General features: G+C 37.7%; 2 protein-coding genes across 3 annotated transcripts; one reads left to right on the top strand and one right to left on the bottom strand.

Moving 5' to 3' along the window:
- Positions 1 to 4,665: 4,665 nt before the first annotated feature.
- Positions 4,666 to 7,332, top strand: LOC112734222 (uncharacterized). 2 transcript variants are annotated; one of them, XM_025783454.3, is made up of 4 exons: positions 4,666 to 5,906; positions 5,977 to 6,085; positions 6,183 to 6,318; positions 6,850 to 7,332. In XM_025783454.3, exons 1-4 carry the CDS (start codon positions 4,846 to 4,848, stop codon positions 6,984 to 6,986), a joined length of 1,443 nt encoding a protein of 480 aa, XP_025639239.1. In that variant the 5' UTR covers positions 4,666 to 4,845; the 3' UTR covers positions 6,987 to 7,332. The 2 variants fall into 2 exon arrangements, 1 of the variants encoding a protein (XP_025639239.1); XR_003168335.3 differs by having other exon boundaries at positions 4,676 to 5,906; positions 5,977 to 6,035; positions 6,152 to 6,318.
- A 310-nt stretch (positions 7,333 to 7,642) lies between these two features.
- Positions 7,643 to 10,161, bottom strand: LOC112734223 (uncharacterized). The gene is made up of 5 exons (XM_025783455.3): positions 8,906 to 10,161; positions 8,565 to 8,729; positions 8,392 to 8,487; positions 8,164 to 8,310; positions 7,643 to 8,089 (listed from the first exon to the last, which is right to left on the bottom strand). Exons 1-5 carry the CDS (start codon positions 9,443 to 9,445, stop codon positions 7,952 to 7,954), a joined length of 1,086 nt encoding a protein of 361 aa, XP_025639240.1. The 5' UTR covers positions 9,446 to 10,161; the 3' UTR covers positions 7,643 to 7,951.
- Positions 10,162 to 16,657: the final 6,496 nt, after the last annotated feature.

Genomic DNA, 16,657 nt, shown 5'->3' with positions numbered 1-16,657 from the left:
TGATTATCCAGGCAGATGGGTACAAAGAACTGCATCATACTCGGATTTTATTTTTCGATACTCTTACAAAGATACAAAGGGATGCACAAAAAACTTTATACTTGTTGGATGTAATATTTTTGAACATATACCGTATGTCTCTTGGCTGCTTCTACCTTGTTGAACAGACGGATCTCGTTCCCCCAACATTCTGCTAACCCCACATACTCTGAGTTGTGTTTGTCCTCAAATTTTTCAACATTCATAGGTGTCATAACACGACCCTGTACACATTTAGTCCGTATTAGTTTATTACTAAGTGTATCGGTGTAAGAACAAGTAAAAAGTAACATTGATATGTGTTCATCATACCAATATCATTGGATTAATGCAGTAGAAATCTTCTTGAAACCTCTTGGCTGGGAGCCCATTAAAGAGTGCACACATGCACTCTATCACCTGCACATGCATAAAAGCATAAAGGACAAAATGAAAAGAGATGATAAAAGTAGGTTAAAATTCTATATATATAGTTATTATTTGTTAGATTTTTTACCCGACCGTCGACCCATTCCCTCCTTTTTAATGTGTTCAGATCTCTTCGTGTTAGGTCCAACGTATAATGTGTCCGGTACCACACGATAACTTCATCCAACGGATTTCTGTCATCTATTACCCATCTGTATACCTTCTCTTTTGCATCTTCATCAAAATCCGGTGGGATTATAATTGGAGCAGGCGTTGGTGGAGTGTTATTGACAGATGTTGGTTTCGAGGAAAGCCTATTGCACTCTTCAACATCATCTTGGGGTATTCCATGATCAACTTCGCCGCTTTCCATATTATTCACACTTCTGTGGGGTCCGGAATACACAACCATATCTAAACACTTTGATGTCCTGCACTCCCCAAATAAAAGATGGATAGCCAATCCAAAGAAATCCAGTTTATAATCGCTTAAATACTAGTGTACATATTGTATCCCTAGATTGAAACAACAATAATTAATACATGTACTTACTTTACACTCGATTCATTGACAACATGGTGCTCTTCGTTGCTCATGGGGCTAGGTGCTCCACATTCAGCAAGAACTTCTTCTTGGAGCTCATGACTACACACACTATGTACTTTATGTCAATATAATATAACACAAACAGAGTCACTTATACACATCTAAATTAACAAAATGACATCCAAATAATTGTGGAAACACATCCAAATTGATACAATTAGTATTTACTCATTTCAATACTATTATACATATCGCATAGGTAAATTTTAACAGTGGTAATTAGTAAACGTACTTACTTTTCAATACTAGCAATGACAGCTTGGTGTTTTTCGTTGCTCACAGGATTAGGTTCTCCACAATCAGCAACAACTTCTTCTTGGAGCTCATGTCTACACACACTAAGTCATTTAACTCATTATAATAGGACTTACTTAAACACATCTAAAATTACATAACGTTACACATTTAATTGCTGAAACACATTCAAAATGATACAAATACATATTCTTTCCAATACTAGTGTACATATCATATAGGTAAATTCTAACATCAATAATTAGTAAATGCACTTACTTTTCAATTCTAGCATCGAAAACTTCTTGGAGATCAAGACTATACACACCAATTCATTCAATTATTAGATAATATAATGAATAATTGCACTCATACAAATCTAGCCACAAAAAGAAGGAATATAAATACGATTTTAAAGAAAAATGTCATTTAAACTTGCCTTTCCTGCCGGTTTTTTGTGCCACTCAACACTCGATATCGAGACAAGGGAACATTAATTTTATCTGAGGATGTTGAGCCTGGGTTCTCTTCATGACATAATTCTTTATCGCTAACGTCAGTCTCAGTGAGAAATTCTTCCTCATCTGACTCGGCAACAATTTTTTTCGGCCTTTTTCTTGTTCGCTCCTTAGTTCGAGGTCTAACTTGTGCACCCCGTCGCTTATCACGTGTTCTCTTTTGTGGTTCATCGACGTTGCCCTTTTCCCTCTCGGATTTTCGTAATTCATCAATCTTCCGAATTAGACCCTATTACATATATTAATTAATTCTCAAGCCTAGGTTCATAGTAAAAAAATTAAATACATGTACATATGTATCTATACCGATTCCCGAACTTGTTCTTCCATTACTGCTTCTCTAAGCTCAGCAACAGTCCATTCTTTAGTCCATGGTTCACCGCCACCAGAATATCCCCTAAGATCCCCGTGTTTGTTCGTATGCAAGTAAAGTATCTGCCACAAAAACACATGAGTAAATTAGCACTACCATTCAAGTGAATCTAGGTCTAACAAGTGATATGGCTCAACTTACCAAGAGAGCAAACATGCATCCATCAATAGTCCTTATGCCATCTTCCTTATATTTCCTTAAGCCCTCCTTAACACAGTCATAGATGTGTCTACCCCAAAAAAATCTCATTGGATTACGCACATCTATCACGCCCGGGATGAATGAATTGGTAATATACTTATTACTGGAAGCAAAGAGAAAGGCCTTCATGACAAACATTATGAAGTAGCGCCGAAACTCCTCCTTTTCTACTTCTGTTGTAACCGAGCATCTGATAACATGGGTCTTAACCTCTTTTTGGGTTTTGCCTTCAAAGGTATCTATGAGGTTACGATGCTTCTTCGGATCTAATTTCGGAAAGCTATCACCTATAACACGGAATCCATATGGTTAAGAGAAGTAGTACTACATCCAAAAGATAACATATATGTACTTTACATTAAATATATACTTTATGTATTACCATTTGTAGGGAGTCCCAATGCTTGACCTATCACTCGCGCATTCACCGGTATGTCTCCGGTCTCAACTTCCAAATGCATTCGATCCTTGTTATATGACCGTGCCAGGGCGACAATCAAATCTTGGCTCATCGACCACTTAGGGATGTGCCTCAGGCATCCAAAACCCATTTTCTCAACTTCTTGGTATTTGATCGGATATTTATCTTTTAAATGTTCCATCATATCCGCAATGGCAGTTGGAGAGCAGCGGGTATCAAGTGTTTTCTAAAATATTGAGCCACTAGTTAGTATATGTGAAATTGTGTACCTCACTTGCAAACCTCGAGAATTTTTAAAGTGAGAAACAAATTACCTTTTTAGGACCCTCTGGTTTCTTCGGTCTTCCAACTTTGTTCTTGACATTGTTAACATTAGATTCATCAAGTCTGCCATCGGAAGCCTTACTAGCTGCTGATTTTTCTTTCTTTGTACCAGATGAAGTACGTTTTTTAACTGGCATTATGATTCTACACTGCACATTGTTCATATAATAAGGTTAGACATAAAGTTTTCACCAAAGACACTTGTAGAATTGAGGTAACAATATAAACACATCCTGAATCGTAATAATCCACACTAATTATTTGGACAAGTTTTTGTCTTCATTCTCAACCCAACAAATAGATATATTTCTTTTAATTGCAGTGTAACCAGCTCATGCAACCAACCCAGCAAGCTAATTGACTATGAAAGCTATGTAACAAAAATAACATCTTTCGATCATTAACACACTATAAAATAGAACTTAATCATAATTTCCTTGCACCAGTCAGAGCTAATCCATTCTAAGAAGTAAAAACCCAAAATTAAGAAAATTATTTATTATTGGAGGTAGAAAAGAAAGCTTTCATGTAATGCTGTAACACTTAAACACACAAATAAGAATATTAGTGCTCAGGTCTAATAATCGTTCAAGCCTATGATATGAATTTCAAGCCTTCGCTCATTTCTGACCCAATTGCAGAAATAGCTACGTTGATATAATGTAAAGCAGCAACCATGAACACACCCACAGATAGCGATTACTGGAAGCTTACCCACACAAAAAACTCGATTCAAAGATGTAAACACTTCCAAAATAGAGAAATTGCACATGCAAAGATCAATTACTTCTCAAGCCATTTTATTCGGAATTTAATTTTCAAATTAATAAAAAAATCAAAACTTTATACAGAATAACACAAAAATTAGTGGTGTCAGAATAATCCAAACCTCAGTTAAGTCGCCGGCAACGACGATGGGCTTGAAAGGAGAGGAATGCAGCGTTGTGGATGTGCGCCGTGGTGGAGGAAGCGGTGACGCAGACGAATGGCAGCAGGGAATGACTTCTCTGGGTTTAAGAGTGTGCGCTGCTGAGTTGCCGTTGTGCGTCTCTGGTTTTTGGATGTGGGGCGTCGACGATGAAGGCCAATGAGGACGGTGGTGCAAGCGCACTGCGGCAGGGGGTGAAGTCTCTTTGTCTTCAGAGTGCCGGTGAATTGCTTTTCGGAGTTTTTGAGTTTTAGATGTGGGGTCTTGACGTTTTTTGACTTCTCTTCTTCTATTTTGAATGTGTTTACTAAATCATTAAATGATTTAACATTTAATTTAGAATTTTAAAAGTTAAATTTCAAACTTTTGAGTAATTTAAATTTATGACGTGTATTTAAATGATAATGTATTATTATATTAAATATATTAAATTTGAAACAGAAATTTAAAATTTAAATTTTAAATTTTAGTTTGATTTAATTTGTATTTTAAATATAGATTTAATTTTTAAAGACACTAAATCTATTTACAACTTTTTAGATGTGTTTGTTTTAGTTTTTTTGAATTATTGTAAAAAATGGCTTAATATTGTAACATTGTTAAAGGATACCTAGTTGAAGTGTAAATGAAAACGTAGAACTAGAATTATGATCAATCAAATCATCCTCTGATATGATTAAAAAGTCAACGTGAACTAAAAAAGGACCTCGTGTTCGGTAAGAACGTCATCCTCCTCCAATTCTTTCTTTTCCTATCTTTCGACGATCTGATTTGATTGATAGATAGATTTGAATGCAACTGGCACGAAATAAAATCAGATTTCAGAATAGAAGAAGAAATGAGTGGTGGTGGTCCAATACTTCCGGTATCAGTCGCCTCCAGAAACATGTTAGACTCACATTGATTTTCTACAAACCATTTCTTAGGCACTTGCTTCTCTGCTTTCTTTTTTCAACTTCAAATTCAACCATGGCCACCACCACCAAACTCCTCGCACCTATTCTCACTTGGCAAGTCTCTCAACACAGGAGGACCCTTCAAGTCTCACGCTGCTTATCCCTGAATCTCGCCGCCGAGGACAACAACCTTCGAGTGGTCTTCGCCGCCGGCGGCACCGGCAGCCACGTGTACCCTGCAGTGGCCATCGCGGATGAACTCAAACTTGCCAACCCTTCAACGGAGTTCCTCTTCATTGGCACTCCAAACAGCGTGGAAAGCGCTGCAGTGCCTTGTGCAGGGTACAGCTTCGCCTCGGTGCCTTCGGTGAGGTTTAGTCGGCCCTTCATCGCCCCTCACAACCTCTTCTTCTTCCCTTACCGTTTGTTAAGATCCCTCATCCATTGCTTTCACCGTTTGCGTGATTTCAAGCCCCATATCGTTGTTGGAACTGGCGGCCATGTGTCTTTCCCTGTTTGCATTGCCGCCAAGTTAAAAGGGATAAAGCTTGTGATCCATGAACAGAACTCTGCTCCTGGTTTGGCCAACTCTGTTCTTGCCCTGTTTGCTGATGCCATCTTCGTGGCTTTCAACTCAACTGCTGATAGCTTCCCCAGGGAGAAGTGCGTGGTGTGTGGGAATCCCGTGAGGTTGTCGCTGAGGAACAAAGTTTCAAAGACGGCGGCAAGGTCGCATTTCTTTCCAGGGTATGGGAAGACGAGTGAGTGTAAAGCAAAGGTTTTGGTGGTTCTTGGAGGGTCTTATGGCGCAAATGCTGTCAACATCGCAATGCTGAATTTGTATTATCAGATGCTGAGGCAGAATAGTTGCTTGTACATTATATGGCAAACTGGGGTAGAATCATATGATGAAATGGACAGTCTTGTTAAGAATCATCCCCGCTTGTATATGGCACCGTAAGTCTTTGATCCTAAGCCTTCAAATATTCAACAAATTATACATGTGATTGTTTCTCTTTTGATGTAGGTTTATGCATTGTATGGATATGGCGTATGCAGCTGCAGACTTGATTGTTTCAAGAGCAGGTGCAATGACTTGCTATGAAATATTGGCTACTGGAAAACCCTCTATTCTGGTACTTATCATTGTCATGCTTGAGTGCAAAGTTAATTTTTTTAATTTTACATTAAATTTTTTGCAGGTCAACAATCCTTTTTAATTTCTATTTGCAGATACCATCACCACATTTATCTGAGGGGAATCAGTTCAAGAATGCTTCGTTGATGGCAGACTTAGCTGGTGTCAAAGTTATTACTGAGGATGAGCTTGACTCAAGTACACTAGCAATTGCAATTGAACAGATTTTAAGTATGTTGACCTTACACGGTTACAAGTAATCTTGTGAAAATTAAATTATGCAAACAAAAATATTTGTTTTCTAACTTGTTCAAAAAGGTTAGGGCTCTATTCAAGGCCCCATGCCGTGATGCACACTTCTATCATTGTAGACTACATTAACCGACTACCAAGGAAATTAATAATGTTATCTTTGGGAACAAGTTCAAGGATTCTTTCACCCCAACCATCTTCTAACTTGACTTCTCTGTTACTCTAAACTCTACTCACTAGTCACTAGCAAAGGCTGCAGTAATAATTACTTGGGGGGTTTTCCCACTTCACTTTCATACATTATTTATTTGTGATAGTTTGCTTTCTGCATATTGTTTTGCAGTTTGACAACTTGCACTTGTTAGTTGCATGTTCATAAATAATTGTAAAATTCAGTACTCACCACTTTCATTAAGACTTTGTGATCAAGCTGAATGTAATGGAATGTTGTACCTTGAAGAAGAGACATATAACCTCTTTCTTTGCTTGGACATTTGTTATGGTTGATAGGGGATGAGAAGAAAATGAAAGATATGTCAGAGAGGGCACTGAAAGCTGCAAATGACAATGCCTCTGCTGAGATTGCGAAACACATTCTGGCTCTTGTAAATCAATCAACAAAAAAGGAAGAATTGGCTGCAAACTAGGATCTTAGTAGTTTGCTGGTTGAAATAAGTTCAGGCTTAACACTGAGCACTGCAAGTGAAAAAGTCCTCTCCTTCACTTGCAACACTTGATAACATGAATTGTTAGGACTTCCTCTCCTCAATTGCCTTCCAGGAGAAGAATGTTGAAAGTTGAAACTATATTTTTGCTTCAAAAGACTTCAGATTGTAAAAAACCTAGTGGTCAGGTATATTACTATATTTAACAGTTCACATCAGATATTAGTACTAAGATGACTTGTATTCAGTCCATGTGGCTATTACATCTGTTGAAGATTTCAGAGTGACCAAACGTGTGGTTTTAATCATTTTTGCAACCATAAAAGAATTAAGTTCTTTTTCTTTTCTTTTCTCCATATCTTTTATCATTCCAAAGCTGATATTGCCATTTGGCAACACCATTTGAGGCGTTAAAAAAAATAAAAAAGAAAACTTGACAAATTATGCAGCGTTTGTTTAGAGATATAGAATTACATTACAGTGTAATCGCGCAATGTATGAAGATACGGGGTTTTGCCATGAACACACGCTACTGGGAATATTTCAATTAAAAAACAACGTAAGATCCGAAATAGGCATGCAGTCAAAGTCAAAGACAGGCATCCCAAAACTAAGGTATAAGCAGTTAAGCACCCAGCTTTATCAGAAAAGACACAAACTCCATTGACCAAAAAAAATTGAAAAAACTCAAAAATAGATAATCTACTCACAAGCAAGGGCCACTCGAGTATAATATTATGCAAAGATCTCATCCAATCTAGAAACCTTCACACAATCACATATATTGCCGACTCTTCACAAAGGAGATTAATGTTCAAAAAAGATTGACAGAAACAAATGAAAATCGTTGTTTATATTGGATTGGATTGGATATGAAGACTATACACCAATTTAATGATGAAAAGATGCAACTTTCAAAAAAATAACCATGAGGGTGTATCTGTCCTTCAATTGTTGCGAGCCACAACTTGTTGCTTACACACTGGACAGAAATTCTTGTGAGCAACCCATTGTTTTATACAGTGGAAGTGATAGCTGTGCTCACAATGTAACCTCCCCAATTCATCAGCAGCTTCATACTCCTCCTGCACTCAAATGCAAAGATTATAGACATAGTTAATCACCATGCATACAAGTACTTGTTTTGATGATGACCTACCTGGCAAATGGTACACGTTTTATCTACTTGATGGTTCGATGCATCATCTAAAATTTGAAGCTTAGTTTTCCTTATGTTGGCACCCATCTCATTTTCTTTAAGTCCAGTGTTGACATAACCAATTCTCTCACCGAGCTCAAGCAATTGCTATGAAGCAGAAAACAGAAATTAGGAGATGCATGTTTTGAATAGAAATAGAAATAGAAAAGAGAAAGAAAAACAAGTTACTTCATAGGACATGTTATCAACATCAAGTCTCAAATCTCTGAATTGATCGTGTGAGTATCTACTCCCCATGATTATACCTCCTTGAAGCATCATAATCTGGAAAAGTGGCAGCAACAATCACAATATTATACCACTCTGATCCACTTGAATTCAGTAACAACTAACAAACCTACCTCAGGAAAAGCATCGGTGGAAGGATCTGGAAGGTGGCGATAGTATGCGGCGGGTCCAAAGAACTCGGAGGCAGAGCGCGGTGTGAAAACGTCGCTAGGATCAGTGTCGAGAAGCGAGATGGTTTCTGGGTTCAAACTGCGCCTTCCCAAACAAGAAGATGAACGCTGCCAAATTATTATTATTATTTAGAATTGAGCTAACAAGATAAGCGGTTATGAGCGATAAACGCGCAATTAGTTACGATGATTCACTACTACTACTAATACTACTACCCCTTTATTCGGATATAATCTAAACTAAATCTAATGAAAAAGATAATCTTTTATGCATATGCATGTACCTGTCTGTGATTGATCTTGTGAACATCAATTTTGGGTCTTGAAGAGGAAGAGGCATTCTTCCTGGAAGTGCCAACAACACAATCGGCAGAGAACCCTATTCCGTGTGCGGTGCCACACCACACATCTTGAAAATCCACATCGACGCCATTATTGCTGCAACTTCCCTTGCTGCTTCTCTTGTGCTTCTTCTTTCTCACCTTCTTTCCTTCCCATTCCGCCGCGCTTCGGATCACCGCCGGCACCGATACCTCCTGCGGCGCCCCCGCCGTGCACCCCAGCCCCCTCAACGTCGCTGCTGCTGAAAAGTTGCTCTTTTTCCTGCTCTGTGACCCGCCATCATTGCTGCTGGTGCTGTTGTTGGAGAATGTGGAGAGGAGCAGGGAGGAAATGGTGGACTTGCACCTTGTGGATTGAATTTGTGGCCTTGGATCTGTTTCTTCTGCAATGATGTGGTTGCGCTGGCTCAATTGGTTTCTGGGTCTTCTCCATTTGATGTGTTCTGCTACTGTTGTTGGTGCCTCTGTTGTAACAACACGCATGTTTGAGAGAAAGAAAGAGAGAGAGAGAGAATGAAATGGAAGACCCAATGTTAAGGAGGGAATGGGACTTGGGATTATGCAAAGAATATATTTTGATTGATAATAATTATTCTGAGGTTTTAATTTAATTATAATAATTCAAATATGTGGGGTGGGGTTTTCTTCTTCTTCTGGGGTTGTTAGGTGGGCTCTGATTTGTCTTCTTGCTGGGTTTGTGGGCATATGCCATTCAATCAGTAGCCTCTTCCTCTGGAATCTATGACTTACTTTTCCCCTCTTTTTGTGCTTTTTAAGCTAAGCTGATTGATGCTACTCATCAAAAGATAAAGTTCTATAAACTCCCTTTAATTTCCTCTCTCTTTCTCCTTCACTCTCACTCCACACTCTTTCTTTTCTTAAATTTCCATCATTTAATTACTACATAATAAAAGTTAAAAACTTCAGTTTATATTAGTGAATACTAAATAGTAAGCATTATTAAAGAGGTTCACAAATCCTATACAGACAGGTGTACTGGGATTATCATAGATTTATAGCATCATTAATTGCCATCCCCATGTACGAGTAGCAGTAGTAGTTGTAGCATCATGTGAGGAGTCTTGAATATTGATCCAAGGAATGTCTTGCTTGTAAAGCATCCTTGGATCCTTTCAGTAAGTAAGGCCATGCAGACAAATTTTTGTTCTTCTTTGTATGGTCTCAATTCTCAAGGCCCAATGCATGGCTGGAAAAATTGTTTATTACCACCAAGATAAGTACCTCTCTTCTCTTCTCTTGTATTGAATTGAATTGTGGCGTATTTTGGGATTCCAATGAAATGAAAATAGTTGACTCTTCGCCCCATCAGGGCAAACTCAATAAAATAATATAATAATACTATAGTTCTTAAAATGAAGACATGTGACTATATGGTAAGTCTTAGAATATAATATATTTTATCCAATGATATATTTTCCTTCTTGGTGCAAATGACATGTATATGTTATTACTTATTACAGCTACTCTTCCTTTGATTTTTCTGCACCTCTGATACTAATTCACCCTCACCCTCTCTCTCTCTTTAAACAAAATGACCCTTGACCCAAATGATGGTACATTGCAATATTATAATGTGAAATCTATGAAAGTTTATCCTCCCAAGAGTTCAAAAGTCCATGGAATGTAGTGACTTATAAAATAACCTCGTAATTTCCAACAGAAAAACTGTAAATAAAATGGGATTGTAAAGAAGTAGAGAGGAAAAGCAAAAGACAAATAACGAATGGTCCTTTGCTATTTTATCTCTATCCTAGACCGGATCTATGGGATATTTAGGGTACAATGTACCATTAATGTTGGACCACACGGACTTAGTTATGACTTATGAGAGACAATAGAATAATAACTAGGCCAGAGAGGTAGAATGAGCCATATTTGCTTCTTCAATAAGTAAATTTTGTTATTAATGCTTAGGCTTAGCTTCTTGTTTTATTGTGCTTGCTTGGCCAGTGCAAGCAATAAATAAAAGCAACTTTTTTGGTTAACCATTAATTTCCTGCACTGCACAAATGAAATGACAACTACATTCAATTCAATTTTTCTCTTGCTTCTTTTCTAACAGAGTGGTAATTCAATATGGCTAAATTCATGCATATACGAGTCATATTGTCATGCCATCTCAGTATACATGTTGATAATTATGCTTAATTAAAGGAATCCAACACAGTGATTAGTGGCCTCCAACTATATATTAACTTTGCTATCTAATACCATGATTATTATTCATCCGCTCCATAAGATTATGGTGGCCACCGTGCCGAAAGTTGGACCATCATCTTCATATCTTTTATGATGTTTCATTCTTACATTAAATATGAAACAGTATCATTATGTACGTAGTTCATGATGCAGGGTACCTGCAATTAAGGAGAACGTCCTCCTCAAGAATTAAATTAAATTAAATCAAATAAATACATACATATACATGCATGATGCATGTCCCATGCACCTTTTTCTTTTAATCTTAAATAGTACATACAAATTATGTTAATATTCTGATTGGTGAAATATGTTAATATTCTGATTCCTTATGCGTCAATTATTATTATTATTATTATTATATTATATGTTCCATGTTTGGAAAGAAAGAAAAGGTAATTGTAGTTGGTTTCATTTGACGAGTGTAATGACCGCCAAAATGTCAATTTTGAGATGCTAATGCTGCTGTAAAATGCAAGGCAAAAGAGAAGGGAAGGGGGTTGAAAATGACAAAAAGGAAAGGTGTTGTTGCTGCACAAGAAGATAGGAATGCGTGCAATCACCCATGGCAACAAAGCAAGCTCTCATTAATGCCTTTTCTTTCTTTCTTATTTAATTAACATGATATATTTTTTACATATCGTGTGCCTTTTTCTTTTTCTCTGTCTCTTTCCCTTTTCTTTGCTTCTACTCATCAATATCATTGTCTCCCAAGCCTCTTCCAACTCCAACATCGTTATGCTCTTTATTCATTCATTATGTAGTTTCACATATTATACCATTATTACCATGTACTTTACTACACTGTGTGGTTAATAGGCGCTTTAACAAACCATAGGACATGGATAAGTTAAAATTAGGTAACTAAAACAAACAAAGTGAAAACTCAGGTGCGGTCGAATTCACGTGAAGTTGATAGCTGAGAGCTGTTAGATGATTTGACTAATTTGACTAAATTTTTATTACGACTTTCAGCTATCAACTTCACGTGAAGTCGACTGCACATGAGTTTCACCGTTTGATTTAATTGGTGCAAATGTGGGGACCAACAAGGAACTAACACTCATTTGTGGAATGAAAGTTTGAAGCGTCCCTCTAAAGATGTTGTCATGTTGGTAGTACTCGTAGTAGTAAGCCAATTCTGTTATGTGACATACGCTAATCAATAATCATTCTTGCTTCGTTTTTTTTTTTTTTTTTGGTCATTCGAGTCATTCTTGCTAAAATGGACTAAAATTATCTAAATTACAACATCGTCCAAGATGGACCAAAAATCCAATTAGAAGTTTACGGGCAAGCTGTACCCATATGGGCTTAATGGGTTTATCAAGGTCCGTTCATGGAGAAAAGGGACTGTGGGGCAACTTGCCCATTACTTTTGGACCAACAATTTGGGATTGGTGAGTAATGGTAATTAAGACTTTATTTGGATGAATGTTTACGAAAATCATAGTTGTTAGAACCATGATCGAACTGGTTAGACTATTGGGTCACTGAATTATTGGTTAACGGTAGATTATTGGTTGAATCGACTGACTTGGTCTTATATAAATAAAAAATAAAAAATAAAAAAATTAGAATTAAAATATAAAATACATATTTTTACTAACATTTTAAGAATATCTAACTATTCTAAAACAATATGGAACAGAAACAATAAGTATTTTGTTAATTTTTCTCTATCATAAATATTTTAATTTTATTTTTATATTAAAATAACTATTATTTTTAAATTTTAATAATTTATTAATTACTTTATATCTATTATACTATTATATACTACAAGTATTTATTAAAAAATAATATTAATAGATATTATATAATTATAGAAAGAAAAATAAGTGAGTTTATAATTATTGTTAAATAAAAATATACTTAATTTAAGAATAAGTGAGTTTATAACTAAAATTAAAATAAATTAAATAGAAGTAAACTATTTGATGAAATATATCTATATGTATTATAATTTGCATGTATATTAATAAGAAGAATAATAGTTTGGCGGTTGTGAATGGCATCTTTTTTATTGAGGAGAGGGGTTTAAATCCCGCCTCAAGCATTTTGAAAAAATTTTAAATTTCAAGTGGTTCGGTCGATAGTTCTGTATGCAAAGTTGGAGGTCGGTGTCGATAGTTCTGGGGCACCAGCTCCGGTTCCTAGCTCGACTGCTATGGGCGGTGCGTCTAGTTCGATGGCTGCGGTCGCACCAAATGTTCCATACGTTGCATCTCCTTCCTTTGCGGCTGATTTAAACCGTACGGAGGCAGTTGGTTCTATACCATTCGAGAATTGTGGGGTCCGACATCAGACATATGAGGTGGACAATGGCCCTGACATTATGCCCTATGTTCAAGGGTTCGGAGAACTTGATGGAGTTGAGAATGCAATGTAGGACGATGACTCAGACCAGGAGCCTGTTGATATAATTGGGGACAGCGATGATGATACATGTGCCAATCCACATACACAGCATGGCCCTTCAAGTTCCGGGACACAGAGTACCCTCCGCACTTCTCCACTCTAAACTTGGTGGCTATGGTGCAACAGGCAGACGGAGATGCTGCTGTTGGGCATTCTTCTACAGAGTTTCAGATTGGGAAATCATTCCAGAATAAAGATGAAGCTGTTTTGAGTGTGAAGAATTATAGCATCCATCGAGGTGTTGAGTACAGGGTCTTAGAGTCGGATCACCTGAAGTATCATGGAAAATGTAAGTAGTTCGGCAAGGGTTGTAGTAGGTTGATTCGCATATTGCTTCATGCACGAAAGGGCACTTGGGAGGTTAGGAGGTACAACGGTCCGCACACTTGCTTGGCCACCTCCATTTTCAATGACCACCGATAGCTTGATTACCATGTTATCTGTGCGGGGATCTATCTGTTGGTTAGGGCGGATGCTACGGTAACGATAAAAGTATTGCAGGAAGGAACGGAAGCCGATTATGGATTCAGGCCTAGTTACATGAAGGTTTGGATGGCAAAGAAGAAGGCAATAGCACAAATATACGGAGATTGGGAAGAGTTGTATGCCGAGTTGCCACGTTGGATGCTAAGGGTTTAATCCACCATGGCCGGGACGTTTACAGTGTTGAAGACTTCTCCGATTAGACTTGGGGATCAAGTCGATGAGTCTACAGTCTACTTTTATCGTCTTTTCTGGACTTTTCCACCCTGCATTGAGACCTTTCAACATTGGAAGCCCCTCATGAGCATCGACGGTTCCCACTTATATGGCAAGTACGGAGGTACCTTGCTGCTGGTGATAGCGCAAGATGGGAACTCGAACATCTTGCCGATACCGTTTGCACTTGTAGATGGAGAAAATGCGGAGTCATGGTCTTTTTTCTTGTCCAACCTACGACAGAATGTGACGCCGCAGGAAGGTATTCTTGTTATCTCCGACAGGCATAACGGCATCAAGGCTGCCCCTTGAGGCCCCCGATGGTGGTTGGCTACCTCCACGTGCTTTTCGAGCGTTCTGTATTCGTCATGTGGCGGCGAATTTTAGCCTCAGCTTCAAAGGTCAATACACGAGGAGGATGTTGGTGAATGCTGCCTATGCAAAGACCGAAGCAGAGTTTGATTACTGGTTTGACATTATGCGGAATGAGAATCCGGCTATGTGTGATTGGGCCAATCGGATGGAATATGACAAGTGGATCAGCATCAGGATAGCGGAAGACGGTTTAGTTACATGACAACCAATATTAGTGAATGTGTGAATTATGTGTTGAAGGGTACTCGGAACCTCCCGGTAACTTCATTGGTTAAGTCCACATATGGAATGCTTGCTGAGCTATTCGTGGTTCGAGGACAAATGGCGGAGGTACAAATGGGGACTGGGCATGAATTTTATCAGGCGTTGGTGAAAGCAATAGAGCGGAACATGAGAGACTCGAAATGCTTTACCGTCACTTTATACGGCAGGCACCAATCCGAGTATACGGTGGCTGAGACGACGCCCACTGGTAACTTCTCGCTTGGTAGCTATCGAGTTTCGCTTAGGGATCACACTTGCGACTGTGGCTACTTTCAGGCTCTGCATTACCCATGTTGTCACGCCATTGCATGTTGCGCCCACACTCACGTCTGAATTGGGCGTCATATGTTCATGACGTGTATCGTATGACTGAGGTGTTCAACGTGCACAAACAAGGGTTTGTGCCCCCTATCCCAGAAGGCCTCTGGCCGCCATATGATGGTCCGACTGTCATTCCCGACCCTAATATGAGGCGTGCAAGAGATGAACGTCCAAAGTCAACCAGGGGTAGCATGGATCAGACTGCTCCAAACCACCCGAAGTGCTATGGACTCTGCCGTCAGCCCGGCCATACACGGAGGAACTGTGACCAGCGAGGACATACTGCTGCAGTGGATGCTTAGATGTTACGACCTTCTTTTGTATTTGATGTTGAGTTCATTATATTACGAATGCTTAAGTTGTTTAATATTAGATGTTGAGTTCATGATTTTTGTTGTTGAGTTCATTGTATTATGTATGTTGAGTTCATGTTAAGTTTAATATTCTTGTATCTTTGAATTTTTCCAAAACAATTTACTAACACTAGCAAACTCTCATTCTCACTTGCCATTGTGAAAATGCTCCTCTTCAACACAATATTTTTCACGGTGTATACATAGAATTTTTCTCCTCATAAACCGTGGTAAGTTACCAAGATTTATGTTTACAAATTTCTCTTCATAAACCGTGGTATGTTACCAAAGTTTATGTTCATAAAGCCATCTTCATAAACTGTAGTATGTTACCATGTTTTATGTTTATAAAGTACTCTTCATAAACTGTTATATGTTACCATGGTTTATGTGTAATCCACTAAAATGTGGTAAGTTATCATGGATTATATAAAAAAGTAATAGGACACAAAAGTAAAGGATTCTAAATTATTGCATTTGAGTAAATTTTCTTCCATTTATTTTATATTTAACATATTGAGTTTGTTTAGTATAAAAATTAATTTTAAAATCAGATTTTTTGTTTGTCTAATTTATAAATGAAAAAAAAAATAAAAATTATAATTTAAAAAAAATTTAAATTATTTGTTTTAAAATAAAAACAAAAATTTCAATTCTTGAATAATTTTTAATTTATAGGTTTTCAAGCAATGGCGAAGTAGCATGTCACGGCCTTGGACACACTCCAACGCTACCGTGCCGGCACTCGGACTTACTCAACCTCTTGAGCTAAGACCAAGTCAGCCTAACCCTCAATACTTAGCAAGAAAGCTAAGAACACAAGAGAACACAAGAGAAAGGAAGCTTTGGTGAAAGAACACTTTATTGCTCAAGTGTGGTTACAAATGATTCACACACCCAAACTCTAACTCTCATCCCTATTTATAGCCATCCACCTCCTCAATGGATGGTTAGGATTAAATCTAATCAATGGTCCAGATTAATCATCCAGAACCTTCTTTACAAATATCTATCCTACCACAACTCTCTAAATGTTTCTAGA

The sequence above is a fragment of the Arachis hypogaea genome, chromosome 3 (assembly GCF_003086295.3).
Source record: "Arachis hypogaea cultivar Tifrunner chromosome 3, arahy.Tifrunner.gnm2.J5K5, whole genome shotgun sequence".
Lineage (NCBI taxonomy): Eukaryota > Viridiplantae > Streptophyta > Magnoliopsida > Fabales > Fabaceae > Arachis > Arachis hypogaea.
Note: the sequence above shows the minus strand (reverse complement) of the source record. Positions and strands in the feature narration are given on the sequence as shown.

What these genes read in the sequence shown, in the direction of transcription:
- LOC112734222 (XM_025783454.3), top strand. Translation starts at nt 4,846, where the DNA reads ATGCAACTGGCACGAAATAAAATCAGATTTCAGAATAGAAGAAGAAAT. An exon ending in CCCCGCTTGTATATGGCACC is followed by an intron (nt 5,907 to 5,976) that starts GTAAGTCTTTGA and finishes CTTTTGATGTAG; the next exon opens with GTTTATGCATTGTATGGATA. An exon ending in TGCAATTGAACAGATTTTAA is followed by an intron (nt 6,319 to 6,849) that starts GTATGTTGACCT and finishes TATGGTTGATAG; the next exon opens with GGGATGAGAAGAAAATGAAA.
- LOC112734223 (XM_025783455.3), bottom strand. Translation starts at nt 9,445, where the DNA reads ATGCGTGTTGTTACAACAGAGGCACCAACAACAGTAGCAGAACACATC. An exon ending in CCACCGATGCTTTTCCTGAG is followed by an intron (nt 8,488 to 8,564) that starts GTAGGTTTGTTA and finishes CCACTTTTCCAG; the next exon opens with ATTATGATGCTTCAAGGAGG. An exon ending in AAACGTGTACCATTTGCCAG is followed by an intron (nt 8,090 to 8,163) that starts GTAGGTCATCAT and finishes ATTTGAGTGCAG; the next exon opens with GAGGAGTATGAAGCTGCTGA.